Source organism: Oncorhynchus masou, chromosome 31 (assembly GCF_036934945.1).
Source record: "Oncorhynchus masou masou isolate Uvic2021 chromosome 31, UVic_Omas_1.1, whole genome shotgun sequence".
Taxonomy (NCBI): Eukaryota; Metazoa; Chordata; class Actinopteri; order Salmoniformes; family Salmonidae; genus Oncorhynchus; species Oncorhynchus masou.
Window position 1 is genome coordinate 90,010,818 of NC_088242.1, and position 27,731 is coordinate 90,038,548.

General features: G+C 45.2%; 1 protein-coding gene across 1 annotated transcript in view; it reads right to left on the bottom strand.

Moving 5' to 3' along the window:
- Positions 1–3,250: 3,250 nt before the first annotated feature.
- Positions 3,251–27,731, bottom strand: part of tnni3k (TNNI3 interacting kinase) — a 52,210-nt gene continuing 27,729 nt past the window's right edge. Inside the window, exons 14-25 of the mRNA XM_064953037.1 lie at positions 20,120–20,212; positions 19,963–20,020; positions 19,621–19,815; positions 12,899–13,003; positions 12,628–12,680; positions 8,049–8,101; positions 7,517–7,649; positions 7,289–7,398; positions 5,430–5,489; positions 5,109–5,275; positions 4,090–4,169; positions 3,251–3,914 (exon numbers count right to left, since the gene is read on the bottom strand). Of these exons, the coding sequence (XP_064809109.1) occupies positions 3,838–3,914; positions 4,090–4,169; positions 5,109–5,275; positions 5,430–5,489; positions 7,289–7,398; positions 7,517–7,649; positions 8,049–8,101; positions 12,628–12,680; positions 12,899–13,003; positions 19,621–19,815; positions 19,963–20,020; positions 20,120–20,212 (1,184 nt within the window). The 3' untranslated portion in view covers positions 3,251–3,837. The remainder of the gene's footprint in view (positions 3,915–4,089; positions 4,170–5,108; positions 5,276–5,429; positions 5,490–7,288; positions 7,399–7,516; positions 7,650–8,048; positions 8,102–12,627; positions 12,681–12,898; positions 13,004–19,620; positions 19,816–19,962; positions 20,021–20,119; positions 20,213–27,731) is intronic.

The following is a 27,731-nucleotide window of genomic DNA, read 5'->3' on the forward strand; positions in this document are numbered from 1 at the left end:
AAGGATTATGTGGTCGAGTTTCCCACACCAAAGGGCAAGCCCACCAGAGCTCAAAGTGGGGATGGATCAACTATACGTTTCAGCCATCAACCATGGACAGTAATCTTCAATATGCAACTCGGAATTGGATAAGGATTGGTGTCTGTCTTCACTTGTAGCCTGTGGGAAAGACCTGATCATGTGATAGAGAGCAATGTGAGTGAGAGGCAGTTCGGATTGCGCAGCACTCAGGGAGAATGGCACAATGCACCACTCTGGGCCGAAAAAGGCATGCATCTTTTTACGGTGCATTACGGCCACAAAGGGGATGGTGCCGAGAACTTCTAGGCATTATCAAGTGCTTGTCAAATTGTGAATGAGAGACTATCGGAGTGTGTACAGCCAGTGCAAAAAAAAAACAAAGCAGAGCTCATGCCTTTCAAGCAACTTTTTTCAATTCATCATTAGAGTCTCATCATGCAGCCTTACACTATGTTTTGATTTTTAATACATTGTATGGTCCAACATTTGTAGAACAACTGAAGTTAAATTAATGTCTGTAAATTAAGTATATAGGAGTACCTATTTCTTTGTTAACCGCTCAACACAGAATAGCCGCATGTGCACACTCCCTCAAATCATTTGGAGAAAATATTTATATTTTATTCAGCTTTGTTCAATTGTATTCTTCATACTATTAAATAATATAAAATAATGCCACAGAATTCTAAGCAAATCTTATCTGCAAAATGAACTTGTGTAGCCCATGGCCATTTGGCAAACCACATCTGACCTAACATAAGGACAACTCAGAGTATGCTATTCTGTTCTTCTGAAATAGACATTTTCTTCATATCATGCTCTTTGAGAATGATCTAAAATAAATAATTGATTTATTGTGATGGTGTAGGCTATATTACATGGATTTATTCAACCTCTTAAATTGTAGATATTCCAAACGTCTGCATCAGTGGCTTGTAGCCTATGTGTGGAAGCCAGTAGATGAACCTTTTTGGGATAGGGGGCAACATTTTCACTTTGGAATGAATAGCGTGCCCAGAGTGAACTGCCTCATACTCTGTCCCAGATCCTAATATATGCATATTAGTAGTAGTATTGGATAGAAAATACCCTGAAGTTTCTAAAACTGTTTGAATGATGTCTGTGGGTATATCAGAACTCAAATGCCAGGCAAAAACCAGAGAAAAAAATCCAAACAGGAAGTGGGAAATCTGAGGTGTGTAATTTTTGAACTCACCCCTATCGAATACACAGTGGGATATGGGTTATTCTGCACTTCCTAAGGCTTCCACTAGATGTCAACCGTCTTTAGAACGTTGTTTCAGGCTGCTCCTGTGAAGGGGGGCCGGATGGGAGCTGTTTGACTAAGGCGTCTGCCTACAGCCTCGTTCTCAGTCACGCGCGTTCACATGAGAGGTAGCTCTCGTTCCATTGCTTTTCTACAGACAATGGAATTCTCTGGTTGGAACATTATTGAACTTTTATGATAAAAACATCCTAAAGATTGATTCTATACTTATTTTGACAAGTTTCTTCGACCTGTAATATAACTTTTTGAACGTTTCGTCCGAATGGACCAGATCGCGCTTTTGGATTTGTTTACCAAACCCCCTAACAAAAGAAGCGATTGGACAAAACAAGCATTTATTGTGGAACTGCGATTCCTGGGAGTGCATTCTGATGAAGATCATCAAAGTTAAGTGAACATTTATAATGCTACTTATGAATAATGTTGACTACCCAACATGGCGGATATTTCTCTGGCTGGTTTGGGCTCTGAGCTCCGTTCTCAGATTATGCTATTTCCGTAAAGTTTTTTGGAAATCTGACACAGCGGTTGCATTCAGGAGAAGTGTATCCAAAATTCCATGTATAATCGTTGTATTTTCATCAACATTTATTATGAGTATTTCTGTGAATTCATGTGGCACTCTGCAATATCACTGCATGTTTTGGAACTACTGAACGTAACACGCCAATGTAAAATAAGATCTTTGGATATAAATATGAACTTTACCGAACAAAACATACATGTATTGTGTAACATAAAGTCATATGAGTGTCATCTGATGAAGATCATCAAAGGTTAGTGATTCATTTTATCTCTATTTGTGCTTTTTGTGACTCCTCTCTATGGCTGGAAAAATGGCTGGGTTTTTCTGTGAGTTGGTGGTGACCTAGCATAATCGTCTGTGGAGCTTTCGCTGTAAAGCATTTTTGAAATCAGACACTGTGGCTGGATTAACGAGAATTCTCTTATCTTTAAAATGGTGCCAAATACTTGTATGTTTGAGAATTTTATTTATGAGATTTCTGTTGATTTAACCAGTGCTAGACAGGTTATTTAACTTATTTCACTGTATCACAATTCCAGTGGGTCAGAAGTTCACATACACATGGCTTCAATTAGAGGTGTAACTGTGGAGGTATATCAAGGCCTACCTTCAAACTCAGTGCCTCTTTGCTTGACATCATGGGAAAATCTAAAGAAATCAGCCAAGACCTCAAAGACCTCAGGATCTCGTCACAGTATCTGTGCATTCAAATTGCCATCTATAAAATGCAATTGTGTTTGTTGACCATAGCTTATGCCTGCCCATACCATAACCTCACAGCCACCATGGGGCACTCTGTTCACAACGTTCAGCAAACCGCTTATCCACATGACGCCATACACGTGGTCTGCAGTTTTGAGGTTGGTTTGACGTACTGTCAAATTCTCTAAAAACGCCATTGGCTTATGGTAGAGAAATGAACATTAAATTCTCTGGAAACTGCTCTGGTGTACAAACCTGCAGTCAGCCTGCCAATTGAACACTCCCTCAAAACTTGAGACATCTGTGGCATTGTGTTGTGTGACAAAACTGCACATTTTAGAGTGGCCTTTTATTGTCCCCAGCACAAGGTGCACCTGTGTAATGATCATGTTGTTTAACCTATTGAGTGTAGGGGGCAGTATTTTGATGTTTGGATGAAAAACGTACCCAAATGAAACTGCCTATTTCTCAGACCCAGGATCTAGAATATGCATATAATTGAAATGGACTTTGAAATATAATCTCCCGATGCATTTGAAAACAGTATATGCCACACATAGAACATACAGCAAATGGCTACATATCTACACATATCTACACATTAGATGAATGAGCTTTACCAATCGTTTCCCAATTAAAAAGCCATTGCTTCTAGTACTTGAATGGGCTGGCAGATTTTGTATATAATTGATGAATGCGTGGTTTTTGTACAGAAGTTTAATAAACCTTTTTTTAGTATGGTTGTAACATAAAGTCATTTTGGGCAAAATATCAATTGGGTTTCCTGTGTAAATGCAGCCTAATACCTCTACTTCTAAATATTCTTGTATAATTTATTTATTCATATGCCATTCATTATGAATCCTGTATTTAGTTTTGTTTGGTTAGGATTCATCTTGTTTATCACTGTAAAATCCTATAGAATGAAACTCAATGATTTCTCTATTTTATTGAAAATAAAAAGCACAAATTTCCTAAGCATTCTGACGCTTGAAGATGTTTTTAAGAATAGACTATACAGGTGGTATAATATGAAACATTTTCGAAACCCCCAAAATGCCTCGTATCCAAAAAATACTTACCAGATATAAAAACCACACAAATCTATTCAAACAGTTCAACACCATAAACACAGAAAGTAGTAAATAGCTTTAGGAAATACACATAACGATATATATATATAGCTTATACTCAAGACTCGATCAACCAATATGTCTATGTGATAAACTCAGAAATAAGGCTGTGGCTTCATGAACTACAGTAATAGTGCATAGTAGAGCTGGAAGACTTCCCATCTATGTTAGTTGTCTTCAAAGCTGCCGTTGCTGCTGCAGTTGGAGTGGAAGCGCATGGTGCTCATAGGGTCTGACACATACCCTGAAGGAGGTAGGACACAGAGGTCAGGGGTTAGGGATGATCCACAGCCAGGTCCTTTCCCAACACACACCAACACCAACACATTCTACCCAACTGGCTGTACTCCATTTCAAATGATGAAGTTCTATAATACCGGTATAGGATTGATGAGTATCTTCATTAATATGCTTTTTACCATTTCGGTCAATAGGTGGAAACTGCATATTCCTCCTCAGTTCATCCAGAGACGGACCTTGGGAATCTCGTCGTCCCTCGCTGAAAATAGATCATACATGAGCTGTTATAAGGCTGAATATAGTGATTATGTTTACATAATCAACCTCTACGACATAATATGACAATCTGCATCAAGTGGTTACTGACACATTTTGTACAATGATCTCTTTAAAATAATGAAAGATTGAGGAGGCAGAGTTAGACGAGGCAGGTGTAAACACATCTCTGATGAATCTAGCATGACCCCCTGTGTAACAGCACAGGACCCCATAACCACACTCTCTCACTTCTACATCTAATATAAACAAAACGGATGAAACATTTCATTAACTTCCAGTCTGCCAGGACATTTCTAACAGGCAGAGACTTCAGCAGTAGAACACACACAAATCTAACTTCAGTTACTATGTCCCTGGACACCGAATTCCTACTAGTACTGGGCTTTACACTTAACTTGGTTATGCTTAACAATCCAGTATATAGGCCATAGAGACAGAGACGGAGACAAAGGTCAGCATGCCCTAATAGAAAAGAGAAACATTTGAAACTTCTTCAGTGAAACTCTCTAACCCACTCTCTCTGTATTGTGGTCATCTGTATGTGGAGAAGAATATATGATATACTAGCCTGGTCCCAGATAGGTGTGTGCTGTGTAGCCAACTTGAAAATAAAAGAGAGCCGCACACTCTGGGGGCTCAGAAGCAAAAATGTAATATCCAACGTTTCGCCAGCCAAGCTGTCTGTCTGTCTGTCTGTCTGTCTGTCTGTCTGTCTGTCTGTGTGTTGACTCGTTGGATATTACATTTTTGCTTTTGAGCCCCCAGAGTGTGCGGCTCTCTTTTATTTTCAAGTTTTCTATTCCGCTAGCTAGCACCTCACCTATGTAGGTGTGCGTTTCTTTTTCTTCTCGATTGCTGTGTAGCCAACACCTATGGTCATTATCAACGCCAGACAACGACCAGGCTAGTGAAGCCCTACCTCTGAGTCCAGACTGCGTAGGCACGGGCGTTGAGGGCGTACTCCAGTTCAAAGCGGGAACGGAGGGCGGCCACGTGACTTCGACCAGGACTGCCCCTCGCCAGGCTGTCAGACGAGCCAGAGGGGGACAGGGACCCACTGCTGTTACTGGAGGCTGGGGACATCAACTGTGGATCACACACATACATGTATGACATTATCATCAACAAGTGTCACATGGACAGACGAGAGCTAGGAATCGGTGAACTTTCTGAAAATGTAAGCAGCATATGTTTATTCCCACTCTGGTGTAGATTCACATACTATAGAAAAACACCATACCTCCACATTGCATAGGCATTCCTCTAGTGTGGCCAGCACCTCAGAGAACTCAGGTCTATCCTGATTCGGAGGAGATAAAATAGGATTATTTAACCTGTAAACTCTCTTCACAGAAAAAATACACACACACACACACACACACACACACATACAGCTGTGCTTTCTCAGTCTGCCTGTCTGTGTAGTTATGCGGATCTACCCACACATGAATCGAAGGTGAACTCTACTTGAAAAGCAGGCTTTCCATCTCCTTCTTCACTGTAAGACAACAAACACAGAGCCAGATCCTACTTCACTGTAAGACAACAAACACAGAGCCAGATCCTACTTCACTGTAAGACAACAAACACAGAGCCAGATCCTACTTCACTGTAAGACAACAAACACAGAACCAGATCCTACTTCACTGTAAGACAACAAACACAGAGCCAGATCCTACTTCACTGTAAGACAACAAACACAGAGCCAGATCCTACTTCACTGTAAGACACCCCGGTAATGGCTGAAATGGGCTCAATGAAATACAGTAGATTGTCTTTCCATTAAATCTATAAGAACGATAAAGCTTTGTCTGGAATTTATTTTGATGCGTGATCATTTTTTGTGGAATTGGAAAATGTAATAATTTATACAGTTGCAATATATACAAATTAGTTCCGCTGAACTTAAAACAATTTACGAAAATCAACACTTGGATTACAGTGATATTATGTCTGATCTCGCAAACAATTAAATGTTTGTTCTGATGGGTGTAATATAGAGATGATTTTTAATCCAAGGGTATCCTGCTATTGACACTCTCGCTGAATTATGCAAGAGAAAGTGAAAACAACAGTAATTAATGAGGCAGTATAGACAGCACAGCTGAGGGCAGGTAGGGTAGACATAGAAAGTCTTTGGCAGGTTGCAGCCCTGTTCCATCCCTTTGTTATTTTTTAAATGTTATTGTATTATTATTATTTTACCCCCTTTTTCTCCCCAATTTCGTAATATCCAATTGATAGTTACTGTCATGTCTCATCGCTACAACTTCCGTACGTGCTCAGGAGAGACGAAGGTCGAGAGACATGCGTCCTCCCGAAACACAACCCAACCAAGCCGCACTGCTTCTTAACACAGCGCGCATCCAACCCGGAAGCCAGCCGCACCAATGTGTCGGAGGAAACACTGTACACCTCGTGACCTGGTCAGCGTGCACTGTGCCCGGCCCACCACAGGAGTCGCTAGTGTGCAATGAGACAAGGATATCCCTACTGGCCAAACCCTCCCTAACCCAGACGATGCTAGGCCAATTGTGCATCGCCCCATGGACCTCCCGGTCACGGCCGGCTGCGACAGAGCCTGGGCTCGAACCCAGAGTCTCTGGTGTCTTTATGCTAATTTATTAGTACCTAGCACTTAGCTCACATGAGCGTAGCATACTTAGCACATGAACTTAGCTCACATGAACTTAGCATATGTAGCATTTAGCTCACATGAGCGTAGCATACTTAGCACATGAATTTAGTTCACATGAACTTAACTCACATGAACTTAGTTCATATGCATTTACATTTAAGTAATTTAGCAGACGCTCTTATCCAGAGCAACTTACAAATTGGTGAATTCACCTTCTGACATCCAGTGGAACAGCCACTTTACAATAGTGCATCTAAATAATTTAAGGGGGGGGGGGGGGGTGAGAAGGATTACTTTATCCTATCCTAGGTATTCCTTGAAGAGGTGGGGTTTCAGGTGTCTCCAGAAGGTGGTGATTGACTCCGCTGTCCTGGCATCGTGATGGAATTTAGCTCACATAAATGTAGTGGTCTTTACGCTCTACGGAATCAAGGGACTATCGATTGTAGAAGGACACTGACCTCTGGACAGACATTCCAGCCCCTCATTAGCATGGCAGAGATGGGTTTGGGTATGGAGTAGCCAATAGGAGGCCGGATGTGATGGTAGGCCATGTCTGCAGCTGCTGCAGCTTGATGAGGACAGGGAGAATCCAACATATATAACATGCTTGAAACAATCCAATACTGACTCATTGATTCACATTCTCCCAAACCAGATTGGTGTGTTTTTATTCATGCAGAGGTTACCAGGTTTCAGGTGGGCAAAGGGGATCTCTCCAGTGAGCAGCTCCCACAGACACAGGGCATAGCTGAACATGTCGGCCTTGACAGTATAGCGTGTACACTGGGTGAATATCTCTGGGGCCATCCAGCGCAGGTTCTGTACACCAAAACAAGAGTCAAATTAGCAACGTAAAACACTCTGGCTACCATGGACAAATGGTTCCTCAGCGAAGGCTTCACTCCAGGGAGCACTCGCACTCACTCACTAGCACGAACACACATTTAATGAACCTTGTGGGGACACACAATTTATAACCATTCAAAATCCTATTTTCCATTATCCTAACCTTAATCCCAAACCTAACTTTAACCCTAAACTCCAAACCCTAAACCTAATGCTATTCCTACCTTAACCCTAAACCTACTAGAAATAGCATTTGACCTTGTGGGACAGATATTTGTTTGTTTACTATTCTTGTGGGGACTTCTGGTCCCCACAAGTATAGTTACACACACACACACACGCACACATTTATGGTATGGAAGTTGGACTAACCCCTGGCTGCTTGGTCATATTGTCCACAACCTCGGATAACAGAAATCTGGATTCTAAAGAGAAAAAAAGGGGTTCAAGATTCTAATAATGAGGTTAGTGAGGCAGCTATTTTTATTTCAATATCAAGTCACTTCTGTGTAACAATTTAGTACCTGACTGTAAGAGTTTCCCATAAAAAATATCTCAAGCAAGCATTTTGTTAGGACTGTCTTGGAGCGGTCTGAGTCGGGAGGGGGAGGGATATGTAATCTGATAAATAGCTGTTATTGGGCCTTCATGACAAATTCACTATAGGAAATGGCTACTTTACCAACTGTAATCTGTCTTCATTATATTGTATGTTTATACCCTACCAGTCAAAAGTTTGGACATCTACTCATTCCAGGGTTTTTCTTGATTTTTACTATTTTCTACATTGTATAATAATAGCAATGACATCAACATGATGAAATAACACATATGGAATCATGTAGTAACCAAAAAAGTGTTAAACAAATGTAACGGTTTTCTGTAGGCGAAGGAGAGTCGGACCAAAATGCAGCGTGTAGATTGCGATCCATGTTTAATGAAAAAACGTAAAACACGAATCAATACAAATACTACAAAACAAAAAGAACATAACGAAAACCGAAACAGCCTATACTAGTGTAAACTAACATAGAGACAGGAACAAGGACACTAAGGACAATCACCCACGAAACACACAAAGAATATGGCTGCCTAAATATGGTTCCCAATCAGAGACAACGATAATCACCTGACTCTGATTAAGAACCGCCTCAGGCAGCCATAGACTAACGCTAGACATCCCACAAAACCCCAAGACAAAAACACACCACAATAACCCATGTCACACCCTGGCCTGACCAAATAAATGAAGAATAAACATATAATATATTTCGACCAGGGCGTGACAACAAATCAAAATATTTTTATATTTGAGATTCTTTAAAGAGGCCAGCTTTGCACAGCTTATGACAAGTGCTATAATGTGTTATGATAGCTTTGCACACTCTTGGCGTGTGCCTTGTTAAAAGTTGATTTGAGGAATTTCTTTCCATCTTAACTCGTTTGAGCCATCAGTTGTGTTGTGACAAGGTAGGGCTGGTGTACAGAAGATAGCCCTATTTGGTAAAACCCCAAGTGACATTATGGCAAGAACAGCTGAAATAAGCAAAGATAATTATTACTTTAAGACATGAAGGTCAGTTGCAAAAACCATCAAATAAAAAAATAAAACATTTGTCACATGTGCCCGAATACAACAGGTAGACCTTACAGTGAAATGCTTACTTACAAGAAAATACCTTTAAAAATTAAGAGATAAAAGTAGCAAATAATTAAAGAGCAGCAGTAAAAAAAAACAATAGCTCGGTGATATACAGGGGGTACCGGTAAAGAGTCAATGTGCTGGGGCCCCGGTGTCGAGGTAACTGAAATAATGTTATTAAAGTGACTATGCATAGATAATAGCAGAGAGTAGCAGCAGCATAGAAGAGGGGGAGGGGCAATGCAAATGCAAATAGTCTGGGTAGCCATTTGATTAGATGTTCAGGAGTATTATGGCTTGGGGGTAGAAGCTGTTTAGAAGCCTCTTTGACCTAGACTTACCACATGGTTCTGTTTTCCGTGTGGTAGCAGAGAGAACAGTCTATGACTAGGGTGGCTGGAGTCTTTGACAATTTTTAGGGCCTTTCTCTGACACCGCCTGGTATAGAGGTCCTGGATGGCAGGAAGCTTGGCCCCGGTGATGTACTGGGCCGTATGCACTACCCTCTGTAGTGCCTTCCAGTCGGAGGCCGAGCAGTTGCCATACCAGGCAGTGATGGAACACTGGTGCAGCTGTAAAACCTTTTGAGGATCTGAGGACCCACGTGTAACACCCTGACCTTAGTATTCTTTGTTTTATTTATTGTTTTGGTTTGGTCAGGGTGTGACATGGGTGATGTATGTGTTTTTGTACTGTTTAGGTTTTTTTGTAGGTTTATGGGGTTGTTTACTATGTAGGTGTTTATGTATGTGTATGGTTGCCTAGATTGGTTCTCAATTAGAGGCAGCTGTTTATCGTTGTCTCTAATTGGGAACCATATTTAGGCAGCCATCTTTGGGTGTTTCGTGGGTTATTGTCTATGTCTAGTTGCCTGTGTCTGCACTAGTATTATTATAGCTTCACGTTCGGTTTGTTGTTTTGTATAGTTAAGTGTTCTTCGTCTTCATTAAAAGTATGTATTCATCTTACGCTGCGCCTTGGTCTCCTCCGTACAACGAACGTGACACCATGTCAAATCTTTTCAGTCTCCTGATGGGGAATATGTCTTGTTGTGCCCCCTTCACGACTGTCTTGATGTGCTTTGACCATGTTCGTTTGTTGGGGATGCGGACGCCAAGGAACTTGAAGCTCTTAATCTGCTCCACTACAGCCTTGTCGATGAGAATGGGGCATGCTCGGTACCCCTTTTCCTGTAGTCCACAATCATCTCCTTTGTCTTGATCACGTTGACGTTGAGGGAGAGGTTGTTCTCCTTGCACCACACAGTCAGGTCTCTGACCTCCCAATAGGCTGTCTCATCATTGTCGGTGATCAGGCCTACCATTCTTGTCATCAGCAAACTTAATGATGGTTTTGGAGTGGTGCCTGGCCGTGCAGTCATGAGTGAACAGGGAATACAGGAGGGGACTAAGCATGCACCACTGAGGGGCCCCTGTGTTGAAGATCAGTGTGTCGGATGTGTTGTTAACTACCCTTAAAATCTGGGGTGGCCCGTCAAGAAGTCCAGGATACAGTTGCAGAGGGAGGTGTTTAGTCCCAGGGTCCTTAGCTTAGTGATGAGCTTTGAGGGCACTATGGTGTTGAACGGTGAGCTGTAGTCAATGAACAGCATTCTCATATAGGTGTTCCTATTGTCCATGTGTGAAAGGGCAATAGAGATTGCATCATCTGTGGCTCTTTTTGGGGTGGCATGCAAATTGAAGTGGGTCTAGGATTTCTTGGATTATGATGTTGATGTGAGCCATGCCCAGCCTTTCAAAGCACTCCATGGCTACAGACGTGAGTGCTACAGGTCGGTAGTCATTTAGGCAGGTTAGGTGTTCTTTGGCATAGGGACTATGATGGTCTGTTTGAAACATGTTGGTATTACAGGGAGAGGTTGAAAATGTCAGTGAAGACACTTGCCAGTTGGACAGCGCATGCTTGGAGTACACGTCCTGGTAGTTCGTCTGGCCCTGTGGCCTTGTGAATGTTGACTTGTTTAAAGGTCTTCCTCTCATCGGCTGCACAGAACGTGATCACACAGTCTTCCAGAACAGCTGATGCTCTCATGCATGCTTCAGTGTTACTTGCCTCGAAGCAAGCATAAAAGTTACTCAGCTCGTCTGGTAGGCTCGTGTCACTGGGCAGCTCGCGACTGTGCTTCCCTTTTTAATCTGTAATAATAGCCCTGACGCATCCAACGAGGATTGGAGCCGTGTAGTACGATTCAATCTGTGTACTGTATTGAGGCTTCGCTCTTTGATGGTTCGTAGGAGGGCATAGCGGGATTTCTTATAATCTTCCGGGTTAGAGTCCCGCTACTTGAAAGTGGCAGCACTACCAATGGCTCCTGGTTGAACGTACAGTCACTGTGGGGATGACATTTTCAATGCACTTATTGATCAAGCGCTATGATGAAACTGGCTCTCATGAGGACCGCCACAGGAAAGGAAGACCCAGAGTTACGTCTGCTGCAGAGGATAAGTTCATTTGAGTAAACTGCACCTCAGATTGCAGCACAAATAAATGCTTCATAGAGTTCAAGTAACAGACATCTCAACATCAGCTGTTCAGAGGAGACTGCGTGAATGAGGCCTTCATGGTCATTGCTGCAAAGAAACCACTACTAAAGGACACCAATAATAAGACACTTGCTGGACCAAGAAACACAAGCAATGGACATTAGACTGGTGGAAATGTGTCCTTTGGTCTGATGAGTCCCCTTTGGTCTGCATGTGTGGTTCCCACCGTGAAGCATGGAGAAAGAGGTTTGATGATGTGGAGGTGCTTTGCTGGTGACACTGTCTGTGATTTATTTAGAATTCAAGGCACACTTAACCAGCATGGCTTCCACTGCATTCTGCAGCAATACACCATCCCATCTGGTTTGAGCTTATTGGTTCTTTCATGGAGTGCTGTATCAGATGACCTGGCCCCACAATCACCTGACCTCAACCCAATTGAGATGGTTTGGGATGAGTTGGACCACAGAGTGAAGGAAAATCAGCCAAGTGCTCAGCATATGTGGGAACTCCTTAAAGACTGTTGGAAAAGCATTCCTCATGAAGCTGGTTGAGAGAATGTCAAGGGTGTGCAAAGCAGTCATCAAGGCAAATGGTGTCTACTTTGAAGAATCTCAAATTACTTATTATTATTTAACACTTTTTTGGTTACAACATGTACAATACATGATTCCATATCTGTTACTTCATAGTTTTGATGTCTTCACTATTATTCTGCAATGTAGAAAAGAGTAATAATAAAGACTAACCCTTGAATGAGTAGGCGTGCCCAAACTTTTGACTGATACTGTATTTTGTTGCTTACCTCCAAAATCAGCCACCACAGCATGCCCGTCCTCATAGAGTAGAATGTTGTGACTAAAAGTAGCAAATGTCATTATTGGAAGAATAACTCAAAACACTTAATTTCACATAGTCACTACATCTTCAATTCAACATCTACTGTATACCGCTCATTGTGCTTCATTTCTACATAGATTAAGACCCAGTATAAATTCCCCACAAAACACACATGCACCCAGCATGTTTCCCAACCCCCACACACAAAACCCCACTGACCCCCACCCTCCACCGACCTGTTGAGGTCCCTGTGGATGATGGGCTGAGTGAGGTTGTGCAGGTACTCCATGCCCTTGGCCACGTCGATGGCGATGATGAGCTTGGACTGCAGATCGATGATCCTGTCCGTTGACACATCATTACACATCATTAGAAGAACAACCCCAACACTAAGTAAGAGAGATCGATGCTCCTTGGCCCTGCCAATCAACTGATACCACGGTACACAGCAGAAGATCAATAAGTCAGCTCATAGACTGTTAGACTTTATCTAAATGCAGAGTAACACTCATTATAAACTGGGTGGATTGAGCCCTGAATGCCGATTGGTTGACAGCCGTGGTATATCAGACAGTATACCACAGATATGACAAAACATGTATCAGAGAAACACTTAGTATAGATCAATGATGATAGGTTGGAGAAACGGATGTGAAGACACTACCAAGAAATAAGACATTAAACCGTTCACAACAATTGTTTTACAGCCACAATCTGCACGTTTTCAAGTAGACAAATTTCCATAAAAAATACTGGATGATGGATCGACAACAGCACTGAACATTATACTTACATACCAATTAAAACGTTTAAGTAATGCTTTAATGTAGATGTTCTTATGAATAATGCCTTTATAACAACTATATGACACATTATAACATTCATAAACTGTTGTAAGTATTTTTAAATAGTTATGAGTAACGGCATGAGATGTTATAAAACCGGTTATAATGACCTTCTATAACATCTCATGTCATTACTAATGAATATTTAAAACAACTTATTACTGCTTACAACAAGTGTTATAATGTGTTATATAAACTCAGCAAAAAAAGAAACTTACCTTTTTCAGGACCCTGTCTTTAAAAGACAATTCATAAAAATCCAAATAACTTCACAGATATTCATTGTAAAGGGGTTAAACACTGTTTCCCATGCTTGTTCAATGAACCATAAACAATTACTGAACATGCACCTGTGGAACGGTTATTAAGACACTAACAGCTTACAGACGGTAGGCAATTAAGGTCACAGTTATGAAAACTTGGAACACTCGAGGCCTTTCTACTGATTCTGATAAACACCAAAAGAAAGATGCCCAGGGTCCCTGCTCATCTGCGTGAACGTGCCTTAGGCATGCAGCAAGGAGGTGTCATGATGTGGCCCTTTCTGGGTATAGATTGTGGCTTCCCCCTCTCTCACTCTCTCCTACACCCAGCTTCTGTTATCTCAGGTCATACATTCCTGGCAAAATGCTGAGAGAGGCTGAACTGAGGGCTTGAAGGCCTGTTGGAAGACAGGTCCTCACCAGACATCCCCGGCAACAACGTCGCCTATGGGCACAAACCCATGATCGCTGGACCAGACAGGACTGGCAAAAACTGCTCTTCTCTGATGAGTCAAGGTTTTGTCTCACCAGCGGTGATGGTCGGATTCACATTTATCGTCGAAGGAATGAGCGTTACACTGAGGCCTGTACTCTGGAGCGGGATCAATTTGAAGGTGGAGTGTCCGTCATGGTCTGGGGTGGTGTGTCAACGCATCATCGGACTGAGTTTGTAGTCATTGCAGACAAACTCAATGCTGTGCGTTACAGGGAAGACATCCTCTTCCCTCATGTGGTAACCTTTCTGCAGGCTCAACCTGACACGACCCTCCAGCATGACAATGCCAACAGCCATACTGCTCGTTCTGTGCATGATTTCCTGCAAGACAGGAATGTCAGTGTTCTGCCATGGCCAGCGAAGAGCCCGGATCTCAATCCCATTGAGCACATCTGGGACCTGTTGGATTGGAGGGTGAGGGCTAGGGCCATTCCCCCTTCAGAAATGTCCGGGAACTTGCAGGTGCCTTGGTGGAATAGTGGGGTAACATCTCACAGCAAGAACTGGCAAATCTGGTACAGTGTATGTATATTCATTGCCTTTCTTTTCCTTATACAGAACCCCTACACCCCCTCACACCCCATCTCCCCACGACCTGAGCTTGAGAGTCTAGGGGGTACCATAAATCTGCCTCTCAAACTCTCTGCCTCTCAAACTCTACCTATTCCAACCTTTCATCCCCATGTGCATCCCCATGTTCATCTTCCTCAGTGTGTTTAAATAAAGTTCCTGTGTGTTAACTGTTGGACTGCTTTATTCCCCTGTAACTGTGTCAGTGAGTCACAGACCAGTAAGATATGTAGTGCCGGGACAGAGAAAGGGGAAGTGAGAAAAAAAGGGCTGTAAAAATAAACTGATCTGCCCCTACGCCTCTCAATGTGTCTAAACAACAGATCCGGAAGAGATCGCACATTATGTGCAAGATATAAAAATGAGATGCACAAGATATATAGATGCACACAGATACAACACAGCTTGCACGAAAAGCAGTGGTAGAACTGCCAGTCTTCATTCAATTGGATGACCACCAATTTCATATCTCATTATGTAGAGCAGAATTATACAACTGAACAGCTGAATTGAGGTTCCTAGACCTAGGGAGTAACAAGATCTCTCAGATTACAGAGAACAGTTTCTTTGGCCTGCAAAGCTTAGAGACTTTAACACCGTTCAATAAATCCATCATGCAAACTGCAGCATTTGCATTCATCAACCTCACTTCGCTGACAACCATAGATTCAGGGTACATTTACTATCCATCCAGCCAGTGGGAGAAACATGTGAGTGTGAGTGTGAATCTGACGCACATATTCGGTCGAGTCTTCCCGCAAGCGCTAACTAACATGATTATAAGCTCCTGGTGTTCTCTCAACCTCACCGTCGGCAGCAACAGCACCCCAAAACCAGGCTTCACCCTGCAGTTCTTCGGTCCATTGAATGTGATATTTCAGGACTGCTGGAGACCATTCTTCCAGTCTGTTGTCAACCTCAGGGCTGTAACAGGACATCTTCTGTGTGGGTCTCACTTCGTCGCAAAGTACTTCCTCTCTCTGCAGGAGTTTGAGTTGGTTTTGAGAAAACCAACTGTGGACATGAATAATCTGAACAGGCTTGTGCAGCTGAGGCATCTGAAGCTGACAGGAGTGGACCTCATCGTGCAGCCAGTGCTGAGCATCATGTTCCACAACCTAACAAGGCTGGAGAGCCTGAGCTTGATCGAATGTAGGATCCTCACTCTGGAGGAGGATCTGAGCAGAGACCTGCACCCCCTCATTTTGATTAAAGTCCAATCCCGAGAGGAGTTTAGCATGTTAGAGGGCTTTCCAGAGCCACTGACCAGCCTGAGGAATATGGAGTATTTCAGTCCTTGCCTGCACTGCAGCTGTAACGATGCCTGGCTGGACAACTGGGTCAGGAGACAGACACAAGTCCAGGTAATTTTTTTTAGCAAAATTGGGAATTGGAGTTGACATGCAAAAATGAAGGTGGCGTCCAGAACTTCCCCAGGTACTCTGCGGCCCACTGTTCCCTGGACATGGACTTTGTCCTGTTCCTCTGCACCTCACTGGGCCTGCTCCTCTTCATGCTGGTGGTGCTGCTCCATCAGCTGGCCGGGGACTACCTAATGGCCTTCCACCACATCGCCCGTGGCTGGCTGGAGGAGGCCGTGCAGAGGCCCAACCCCAGTGGTCGTCACCACTACGATGCATTTGTGTCATACAGTGGGAGAGATAAGCAGTGGGTGGTGGAGCAGCTGTTGCTGGGCCTGGATCAGAGGGGGCCTCCCTTCCTTTGTCTCGGTCTACACCGTGTAACGGTTCTCTTGTGGTGAAGGAGAGTCGGACAAAAATGCAGCGTGTAGATTGCATCCATGTTTAATGAACAAAACGTAACACGAATCTAAATACAAACACTACAAAACAAAGAATGTAACGAAAACCGAAACAGCCTATACTAGTGTAAACTAACACAGAGACAGGAACAAGGACACTAAGGACAATCACCCACGAAACACACAAAGAATATGGCTGCCTAAATATGGTTCCCAATCAGAGACAACGATAATCACCTGACTCTGATTGAGAACCGCCTCAGGCAGCCATAGACTAACGCTAGACATCCCACAAAACCCCAAGATAAAAACACACCACAATAACCCATGTCACACCCTGGCCTGACCGAATAAATGAAGAATAAACATAATATATTTCGACCAGGGCGTGACAGAACCCCCCCCCCCCTATGGTGCGGACTCCCGGACGCACATCAAAATAATAGGGAGGGTCCGGGTGGGCGTCTGTCCATGGTGGCGGCTCCGGCGCGGGAAGTGGAACCCACTCTATAAATGTCTTAGTCCCCCCTCCTCGCGTCCTAGGATAGTCCACCTTCGCCGCCGACCATGGCCTAGTAGTCCTCACCCAGAACCCCACTGGACAGAGGGTCAGCTCGGGACAGAGGGTCAGCTCGGGACAGAGGGTCAGCTCGGGACAGAGGGGCAGCTCGGGACAGAGGGGCAGCTCGGGACAGAGGGGCAGCTCGGGACTGAGAGGAAGCCCAGCACTGAGAGGAAGCCCAGCACTGAGAGGAAGCTCAGGCAGGTAGTTGGCTCCGGCAGATCCTGGCTGGCTGGCAGATCTGGAAGAGTCTAGTTGACTGGCGGATCTGGAAGAGTCTGGTTGACTTGCGGATCTGGAAGAGTCTGGTTGACTTGCGGATCTGGAAGAGTCTGGCTGACTGGCGGATCTGGAAGAGTCTGGCTGACTGGCGGATCTGGAAGAGTCTGGCTGACTGGCGGATCTGGAAGAGTCTGGCTGACTGGCGGATCTGGAAGAGTCTGGCTGACTGGCGGAACTGGAAGAGTCTGGCTGACTGGCGGATCTGGAAGAGTCTGGCTGACTGGCGGATCTGGAAGAGTCTGGCTGACTGGCGGATCCGGAAGAGTCTGGCTGACTGGCGGTTCCGGAAGAGTCTGGCTGACTGGCGGTTCCGGCAGATCCTGGCTGACTGGCGGTTCCGGCAGATCCTGGCTGACTGGCGGTTCCGGCAGATCCTGGCTGACTGGCGGTTCCGGCAGATCCTGGCTGACTGGCGGTTCCGGCAGATCCTGGCTGACTGGCGGTTCCGGCAGATCCTGGCTGACTGGCGGTTCCGGCAGATCCTGGCTGACTGGCGGTTCCGGCAGATCCGGGCAGACTGGCGGCGCTGGGCAGACTGGCGGCGCTTGGCAGACTGGCGGCGCTGGGCAGACTGGCGGCACTGGCGGCGCTGGGCAGACTGGCGGCACTGGCGGCGCTGGGCAGACTGGCGGCACTGGCGGCGCTGGGCAGACTGGCGGCACTGGCGGCTCTGGGCAGACTGGCGGCGCTGGGCAGACTGGCGGCACTGGCGGCGCTGGGCAGACTGGCTGCTCCTTGCAGACTAGCATCTCTGGCTGCTTCATGCAGACTGGCCGCTCTGGCTGCTCCATACAGACTGGCAGCTCTGGCTGCTTCATGCAGACTGACAGCTCTGCCTGCTCAATGCAGGCTGGCAGCTCTGGCTGCTCCATGCAGGCTGGCAGCTCTGGCTGCTCCATGCAGGCTGGCAGCTCTGGCTGCGCTGAACAGGCAGGAGACTCCAGCAGCGCAGGAGAGGAGGAAGGCTCTGGCTGCGCTGAACAGGCGAGGCGCACAGTAGATCTGATGCGTGGTGCTGGCACTGGTGGTACTGGTCCGAGGACACGCACAGGAAGCCTGGTGCGGGGAGCTGCCACCGGAGGGCTGGGGTGTGGAGGTGGTACTGGGTAGACCGGACCGTGCAGGCGCACTGGAGCTCTTGAGCACCGAACCTGCCCAACCTTACCTGGCTCGATGCCCACTCTAGCCCGGACGATACGAGGAGCTGGAATATACCGCACCGGGCTATGCACCCGCACTGGGGACACCGTGCGCACCACTGCATAACACGGTGCCTGCCCGGTCTCTCTAGCCCGCCAGTAAGCACAGGGAGTTTGCACAGGTCTCCTACCTGGCGTAGCCCTACTCCCTGTGAGCCTCCTCCCAAGAAATTTTTGGGGCTGACTCTCGGGCTTCCTAGCCAACCGTGTTCCCTCATATCGCCGGCTCCTCTCTCCGGCTGCCTCTGCTCTCCTCGCTGCCTCCACCTGTTCCCATGGAAGGCGATCCCTTCCCGCTAGGATCTCCTCCCATGTGTAGCAACCCTTGCCATCCAATATATCGTCCCATGTCCAATCCTCATTGCGCCGCTGTTGCTGCCTTTGCTGTTTCTCCTGTGGCTCCTGCCTGTTGACATGCTGCTTGGTCCGTTTGTGGTGGGTGATTCTGTAACGGTTCTCTTGTGGTGAAGGACCAAAATGCAGCGTGTAGATTGCGATCCATGTTTAATGAACAAAACGTAACACAAATCAAAATACAAACGCTACAAAACAAAGAACGTAACGAAAACCGAAACAGCCTATACTAGTGTAAACTAACACAGAGACAGGAACAAGGACACTAAGGACAATCACCCACGAAACACACAAAGAATATGGCTGCCTAAATATGGTTCCCAATCAGAGACAACGATAATCACCTGACTCTGATTGAGAACCGCCTCAGGCAGCCATAGACTAACGCTAGACATCCCACAAAATCCCAAGTTTGTTTTAACATAACAAAATGTGGAAAAAGTGAATGGTTCTGAATATATTCTGAAACTGCTGTACATGTTTAGACAGAGTAAGAGTGCAGTAGTCCATTGAAAGGTCTAAGATCAGTTCAGAACCACCTCTTCTGATCCTGGACATTGACAGCGCTATAAACACAGTAACAGTGAGGTCAAATGACAGGTCTGAGATCAGCTTAGGGCCTCACCTCTTCTGCTCGTGCAGCAGGGAGAACAGGGAGCCCCCGGAGACATATTGGGTGGCTATGGCGAACTGGCTGGGGTCATCCAGACATGCCCCCACAAACTGGATGACACAGGGGTGGTTGAGACGACACAGGATGGACACCTCCCTGCAGAACATGTCCACGTCTGACTTGGAGCAGTACGTGTTGGCCCGATACCTATAGAGAGGAGAATTAAAAGTTAGTTCATATTTAATTAATTTGTGTTATAGCATTTTATGTTGTATTTTAGTTGTTGGTATTTTCATTCGTTTTGCGAGCCAAGAACAGTGCTAACCAATGTAAGTGATCCTTAGGCCTACCTACCTTTTGATGGCAACGACCTTGTTCTTACACTTGCCTCTATAGACCTTTCCAAATGAGCCTGTGGGTAGAAAATATATTCTACTATTCAATATAGTCTGTATGTGCATAAACCATGTTGTTAAGGAAAACAGTATAGGGTTGAATCTGTCCGTAATACCTGAACCAATGATCTCATTGAACTCCAGGTCAGAGAGCTGCAGTTGGAAGCTTGAGTGGAGGCTGGCCCGGAGGAGGAGAACATCTGCCTTTTCTAAAGAGAGATAGTCAAATGTTCAAGGTCATTTGAATCTCATTTTGAATCAAGTGATCAATGATCAAGAAATTTGGCAAAAACAAACAGACATCAGGTAGGCTAAACTAGGAAAATATATAATTGACCATCAGTCAGTCAACAGATTATCATTAGCCTGGTGTTTACTATATTGATTACCAGATCATAATTAAAAGACACACGGAGTCTAGGGCTGTCCCCGACTAAACCTTTGTCGAACATGAGTTGTCTGTTCATTTGACCAGTCGATTGGTTGAAATTGTTTAAAACTTGTATTTTTCCACACATAGAACGGGTCTGTCACGCCTTGGTCATTGTATTTTGTGTTTTCGTTATATATTTGTTCAGGCCAGGGTGTGACATGGGTTTATTGTGTTGTCATATTGGGGTTTTTGTAGGCTTTGGGATTGTGGTTGATTAGGGGTGTGTTTAGTTTAGGTTTGGCTGCCTGAGGCGGTTCTCAATCAGAGTCAGGTGATTCTTGTTGTCTCTGATAGGGAACCGTATTTAGGAAGCCTGGGTTTCACTGTGTATTTCGTGGGTGATTGTTCCTGTCTCTGTGTTAGTGTTCACCAGACAGGCTGTATAGGTTTTTTCACGTTCCGTTTGTTGTTTTTGTATTTATAAGTTATTTCATGTATCGTCATTTGTTTCATTAAAAACATGAGTAACCAACACGCTGCATTTCGGTCCGACTCTCTTTCGACAAACGAAATCAATTATATTCACTGAGCTTGTCTGATACTTTAAGCACACTGTTTGATTAAATAACTAAAACACACAAATTACTAGAGGGAGTCCGGCCAGCAGTTGATATGATTGTGCCGGGCCTGGCTCAGACTTGCTGCGCTGTGTTAAAAAAAAAGACAGCAAGTGACAGCATGACGAGCACCCGTTGTCTCTCGCTCCTCCCTGCTGCAGCGACCACCACAGAACATCAACGTGTTTAACACATTGTCTGTGTTGCTGAAGCTGCAAGATGCACTGCATTCAGAAAGTATTCAGACCCCTTCCCTTTTTTCACATTTTTGTGACGTTACAGCCTTAATGTCACGCCTTGGTCTTAGTATTTTGTGTTTTAGTTTATTAGTTAGTCAGACCAGGGTGTGACATGGGGTTATTATGTATTGTATTTTCGTATTGGGGTTTGTAGTGTTTGGGATTGTAGCTGATTAGGGGTGTGTGTGTGTTAAATAGGTTGGCTGCCTGAGGCGGTTCTCAATCAGAGTCAGGTGATTCTCGTTGTCGCTGATTGGGAACCGTATTTAGGTAGCCTGGTTTTCGCCTTGTATTTCGTGGGTGATTGTTCCTGTCTCTGTGTAGTGTGCACCAGTCAGGCTGTATTAGGTTTCACGTTCTGTTTGTTGTTTTTGTATTTATTAGTTATTCGTGTGTAGTTCGTTCGTTTTGTCTTCCTAATAAACATGAGTAACTTACACGCTGCATTTCGGTCCGACTCTCCTTCAACAAAAGAAGAACGCCGTTACAGAATCACCCACCACACTCGGACCGAGCAGCGTGTCAACAGGCAGGAGCAGCGCAAACAGGAGCAGCGTGTTAACAGGCAGCGACAGCTGGAGCAGCAAAGGGAGGAGGAATTATTCGGAGAATGGACATGGGAAGACGTGCTGGATGGTAAAGGTTGCTACACTTGGGAGGAGATATTGGCCGGAAGAAATCGCCTCCCATGGCAACAGGTGGAGGCACTAAGGAGAGCAGAGGCAGCCGGAGATTGGAGCCGAAGATACGAGGGAACACGGTTGGCAAGGAAGCCCGAAAAGCAGCCCCCAAAACTTTTTTGGGGGGGGCTATCAGGGAGTATGGCTGCGTCAGGTAGGAGACCTGCGCAATCTCCCTGTGCTTACCGGAGGGCTAGAGAGACCGGGCAGGCACCGTGTTATGCAGTGGTGCGCACGGTGTCCCAGTGCGGGTGCATAGCCCGGCACCCGGTGCGGTATATTTCAGCTCCGTGTATCGGCCGGGCTAGATTGAGCGTCGAGCCAAATGCCATGAAGCCGGCTCTACGCATCTGGTCTCCAGTGCGTCACCTTGGGCCGGTTTACATGGCACCAGCCTTGCGCTCTGTGTCTCCGGTTCGCCTACATAGCCCAGTGCGGGCTATTTCTCCTCACAGCACTGGCAGGGCAACCGAGAGTATTCAACCAGGTAAGGTTGGGCAGGCTCGGTGCTCAAGAGCTCCAGTGCGCCTGCACGGTCCGGTTTATCCAGAACCACCTCCACACCCCAGCCCTCCAGTAGCAGCTCCCCGCACTAGGCTTCCTGTGCGTGTCCTCGGCCAAATACCACCAGTGCCAGCACCACGTATCAGGCCTTCAGTGCGCCTCGCCTGTTCAGCGCAGCCAGCGCTTTCTCCCTCTCCTGCGCTGTCGGAGTCTCCCGTCTGTTCAGCGGTTCTAGAGCCTTCCTCCTCTACAGCGCTGCCGGAGCCTCCTGCCTGTATAGAGCAGCCTGAGCTGCCAGTCTACATAGAGCAGCCAGAGCTGTCAGTTTGCATAGAGCAGCCTGAGCTGCCAGTCTGCATGGAGTTGCCAGTCTGCATGGAGTTGCCAGTCTGCATGGAGCTGCCAGTCTGCAAGGAGCTGCCAATCTGCAAGGAGCTGCCAGTCTCCATGAAGCCGCCAGAGCTGTCAATCTGCATGGAGCAGCCAGAGCCGCCAGTCAGCATGGAGCAGCCAGAGCCGCCAGTCAGTATGGAGCAGCCAGAGCCGTCAGTCAGCATGAAGCAGCCAGATCTGCCAGTCAGCCAGACTCTTCCAGATCTGCCAGTCAGCCAGACTCTTCCAGTCAGCCAGACTCTTCCAGATCTGCCAGTCAACCAGACTCTTCCAGATCTGCCAGTCAACCAGACTCTTCCAGATCTGCCAGTCAGCCAGACTCTTCCAGATCTGCCAGTCAGCCAGACTCTTCCAGATCTGCCAGTCAGCCAGACTCTTCCAGATCTGCCAGTCAGCCAGACTCTTCCAGATCTGCCAGTCAGCCAGACTCTTCCAGATCTGCCAGTCAACCAGACTCTTCCAGATCTGCCAGTCAACCAGACTTTTCCAGATCTGCCAGTCAGCCAGACTCTTCCAGATCTGCCAGTCAGCCAGACTCTTCCAGATCTTCCAGTCAATCAGACTCTTCCAGATCTGCCAGTCAGCCAGGATCCGCCAGTCAGCCAGGATCCGCCAGTCAGCCAAGATCCGCCAGTCAGCCAAGATCCGCCAGTCAGCCAGGATCCGCCAGTCAGCCAGGATCCGCCAGTCGGCCAGGATCCGCCAGTAAACCAGGATCTGCCAGATCTGCTAGTCAGCCAGGATCCGCCAGTCAGCCAGGATCCGCCAGTAAACCAGGATCTGCCAGATCTGCTAGTCAGCCAGGATCCGCCAGTCAGCCAGGATCCGCCAGTCAGCCAGGATCCGCCAGTCAGCCAGGATCTGCCGGATTCAACTGCCTGGCTGGGCTTCATCTCAGTACTGGGCTTCTTCTCAGTACTGGGCTGCCTCTCAGTGCTGGGCTGCCTCTCAGTACTGAGCTGCCCCTCAGTCCCGAGCTGCCCCTCAGTCCCGAGCTGCCCATCAGTCCCGAGCTGCCCATCAGTCCCGAGCTGCCCCTCAGTCCCGAGCTGCCTCAGTCCCGAGCTGCCCCTCAGTCACGAGCTGCTCCTCTGTTATGTAGGGTTCTGGGTGAGGACTATTCGGCCATGGTTGGCGGTTAGGATGGATTATCCATGGACGCAAAGGGGAGGAACAATGACATTTATGAAGTGGGGTCCACGTCCGGAACCGGAACCGCCACCATGGACAGACGCCCACCCGGACCCTCCCTATGGTTTTGAGGTGCGTTCGGGAGTCCGCACCTTAGGGGGGGGGGGGTTCTGTCACGCCTTGGTCTTAGTATTTTGTGTTTTAGTTTATTAGTTAGTCAGACCAGGGTGTGACATGGGGTTATTATGTATTGTATTTTCAAATTGGGGTTTGTAGTGTTTGGGATTGTAGCTGATTAGGGGTGTGTGTGTGTGTGTGTGTTAAATATGTTGGCTGCCTGAGGCGGTTCTCAATCAGAGTCAGGTGATTCTCGTTGTCGCTGATTGGGAACCGTATTTAGGTAGCCTGGTTTTCGCCTTGTATTTCGTGGGTGATTGTTCCTGTCTCTGTGTAGTGTGCACCAGTCAGGCTGTATTAGGTTTCACGTTCTGTTTGTTGTTTTTGTATTTATTAGTTATTCGTGTATAGTTCGTTCGTTTTGTCTTCCTAATAAACATGAGTAACTTACACGCTGCATTTCGGTCCGACTCTCCTTCAACAAAAGAAGAACGCCGTTACACTTATTCTAAAATTGATTAAATCTACACATAATACCCCATAACGACAAAGCGAAAACAGTTTTTATTTTTATTTTAGCAAATGTATATAAAAATAAATACCTTATTTACATAAATATTCAGACCCTTTGCTATGAGACTCGAAATTGTGTTTCCAATGATCATCCTTGAGATGTTTCTACAACTTGAGTGGAGTCCACCTGTGGTCAATTCAATTGATTGGACTTGATTTGGAAAGGCACACACTTGTCTATATAAGGTCCCACATTTGACAGTGCATGTCAGAGAAAAAACAAAGCCAGGAGGTCGAAGGAATTGTCCGTAGAGCCCTGAGACAGGATTGTGTTGAGGCACACATCTGGGGAAGGGTACCAAAACATTTCTGCAGCATTGAAGGTCCCCAAGAACACAGGGGTCTCGATCATTCTTAAAAGGAAGAAGTTTAGAACCACCAAGACTCTTTCTAGCGTTGGCCGCCCGGCCAAACTGAGCAATCAGTGGAGAAGGGCCTTGGTCAGGGAGGTGACCAATAACCAAATGGTCACGCTGACATAGCTCCAGAGTTCCTCTGTGGAGATGGGAGAACCTTCCAGAAGGACAACCATCTTTGCAGCACTCCACCAATCAGGCCTTTATGGCAGTAGCCAGACGGAAGCCACTCCTCAGTAATAGGGACATGAAAGCCAGGTTGGAGTTTGCCAAAATGCACCTAAAGACTCTCAGACCATGAGAAACAAGATTGGCCTGAATGCCAAGCGTCACATCTGGAGTAAACCTGGCACCATCCCTACGGTGAAGCATAGTGGTGACAGCATCATGTTGTGGGGATGTTTTTCCGCGGAAGGGACTGGGAGACTAGTCAGGATCGAGGGAAAGATGAATGTAGCAAAGTACAGAGAGATCCTTGATGAAAACCTGCTCCAGAGCACTCAGGACCTCAGACTGGGGGCGAAGGTTTTACCTTCCAACAGGACAACGAAACTAAGCACACAGCCAATATAACGCAGGAGTGGCTTCGGCACAAAATTCAAAATAAATGTTTTTGCTTTGTCATTATGGGATATTGTGTGTTGATTGATGAAGGGTAAATAAATTATTTAATCCATATTAGAAATTCGTTTTTTCCCCCTGTAATTTAAAAAAATATATTTTCTATAAATTGACAGTTTTGACGGAAGCCTGGAGGTTTTTATTCTAGGCATGAAGATACAGTATTTCAACATGTCCAGGTGATAGGGCCACACCTATAACTTGAGCTTGGTTCCCAAGTTTCTAAACTGTACCAAACCATCTTTGGTATAGTGTCGCCCATAATATTTGAATTGAGAAAGTGTGATCATAATCATTAGGATATTTTAGCATTCTGCAGTACTTACTAAATGCCCCCAGAAGTGAGCTAAACAACAAAAAAAATTAAGGGTTTAGATGAGAAAGTGAATTCATAATTTCAAACATTTAGGTCAGTTGTATGCTGCTTTGTGATATATTAAAAGCAAGGGTTGCATTAAATAGGCACAATATTTTGTTTTAATGATGCATTTGGCAATATTCAATTAATACGCACAAAACATATAAACAAAAACATTCACTGTGAAAGTTGATGTAGGCCATTAATATATAGTTTATATGTAGCACTTAGTTATCCAATCAGTTATTGTGATCTTTTGCCAACCACGAGCAACACCTGTCAAACTCAGATATTTTTTTCAAAACACAGGGATGTCGATTCACACGGGACTAGTATTATCAGAAGACCTTGAAGTTCACCAATAAACAGAAGGTTAATCTGGTTGGAATTGTTTCTCTCCTGCCATGTAAAAATGAATGACATGGCAGATTAGGACGGGACTAAAATTACAGATGTGGTGTTTTGTACTCATGCACATAATTATGTTTACCCGACCTCCCCTAGTAAAACTAATTCTGTCAGAATGGGACACAATAGGGCCTGACCTATAGCATATCATAATCCCAACAATAAATTGGTTATTACAAACTCTGAACACATGTGACAGCAAAATGGATGCAGAGTAAGTGAGAAATAAACTCGAAACGGGGGAATGTTTGTTTACTGGTTGCTCAGGAGGTAAAGGTGAAGTCGGATGTGGGGAATAAATGTGACTAGTTGTGGAAAATCCTAGAGATCAACAAAAAGAAGGTGAGGAGCAAGCGCTGTGTGTATATTATGTCTCTGCCAAACAGGTGCTGAATAGAATACAATATCATTTCCCTGAGCGTTTGGAACAATGTAAACACTCAATAAATTATAAGTGTGCCAGAGAGGCTGTTGTAATGTTTTCTTTGTTAAGCATTTATTACAGCAAAGACTAAAAAGAGTTGCATTCATTAGTGAATGCAATTTCCAAATTAGAACCTTTTATTTATTGTTTAAGTTAATTAATTAAGGCTGGCTTAATTTTATGTGAAAACTAAAATTCTTCATTGCATTTCAAATCATGAATGACTCGTATGCTGTGTGATGACATGAACAAATTAATGATTGATTGATACAGTAGCCTATTTAAGAATTAAAATATAGGCCTAAGTAAGTTACGGTATTTAGACTAAACAGGATGCAGTTTTAGGCTTACAGCTCAATGGTAGTTATCTTCTTATGGCTGGGGGCAGTATTGAGTAGCTTGGATGAATAAGGTGCCCAGAGTAAACGGTCTGCTACTCAGGCCCAGTTGCTAATATATGCATATTATTAGTAGATTTGGATAGAAAACACTCTGTCATTTCTAAAACTGTTTGAATGATGTCTGTGAGTATAACATAACTCATATGGCAGGCGGAAACTGAGAACAAATCCAACCAGGAAGTAGGAAATCTGAGGTTTGTAGTTTTTCAAGTCATTGCCTATCAAATATATCAAATCAAATTTTGTTTGTCACATACACATGGTTAGCAGATGTTACTGCGAGTGTAGCGAAATGCTTGTGAATATACAGTGTCTATGGGGTCATATTGCACTTCCTACGGCTTCCACTAGATGTCCACAGTCTTTAGAACCTTGTTTGAGGCTTCTACTGTGAAGGAGGGGGGAATGAGAGCTGATTGAGTCAGGAGTGCCCTGAGCTCATTCAGGTGTGCTCCCGTGAGAGGTAGCTGCGTTCCATCGCATTTTACAGACAAAGGAATTCTCCGGTTGAAACAATATTGAAGATTTATGTT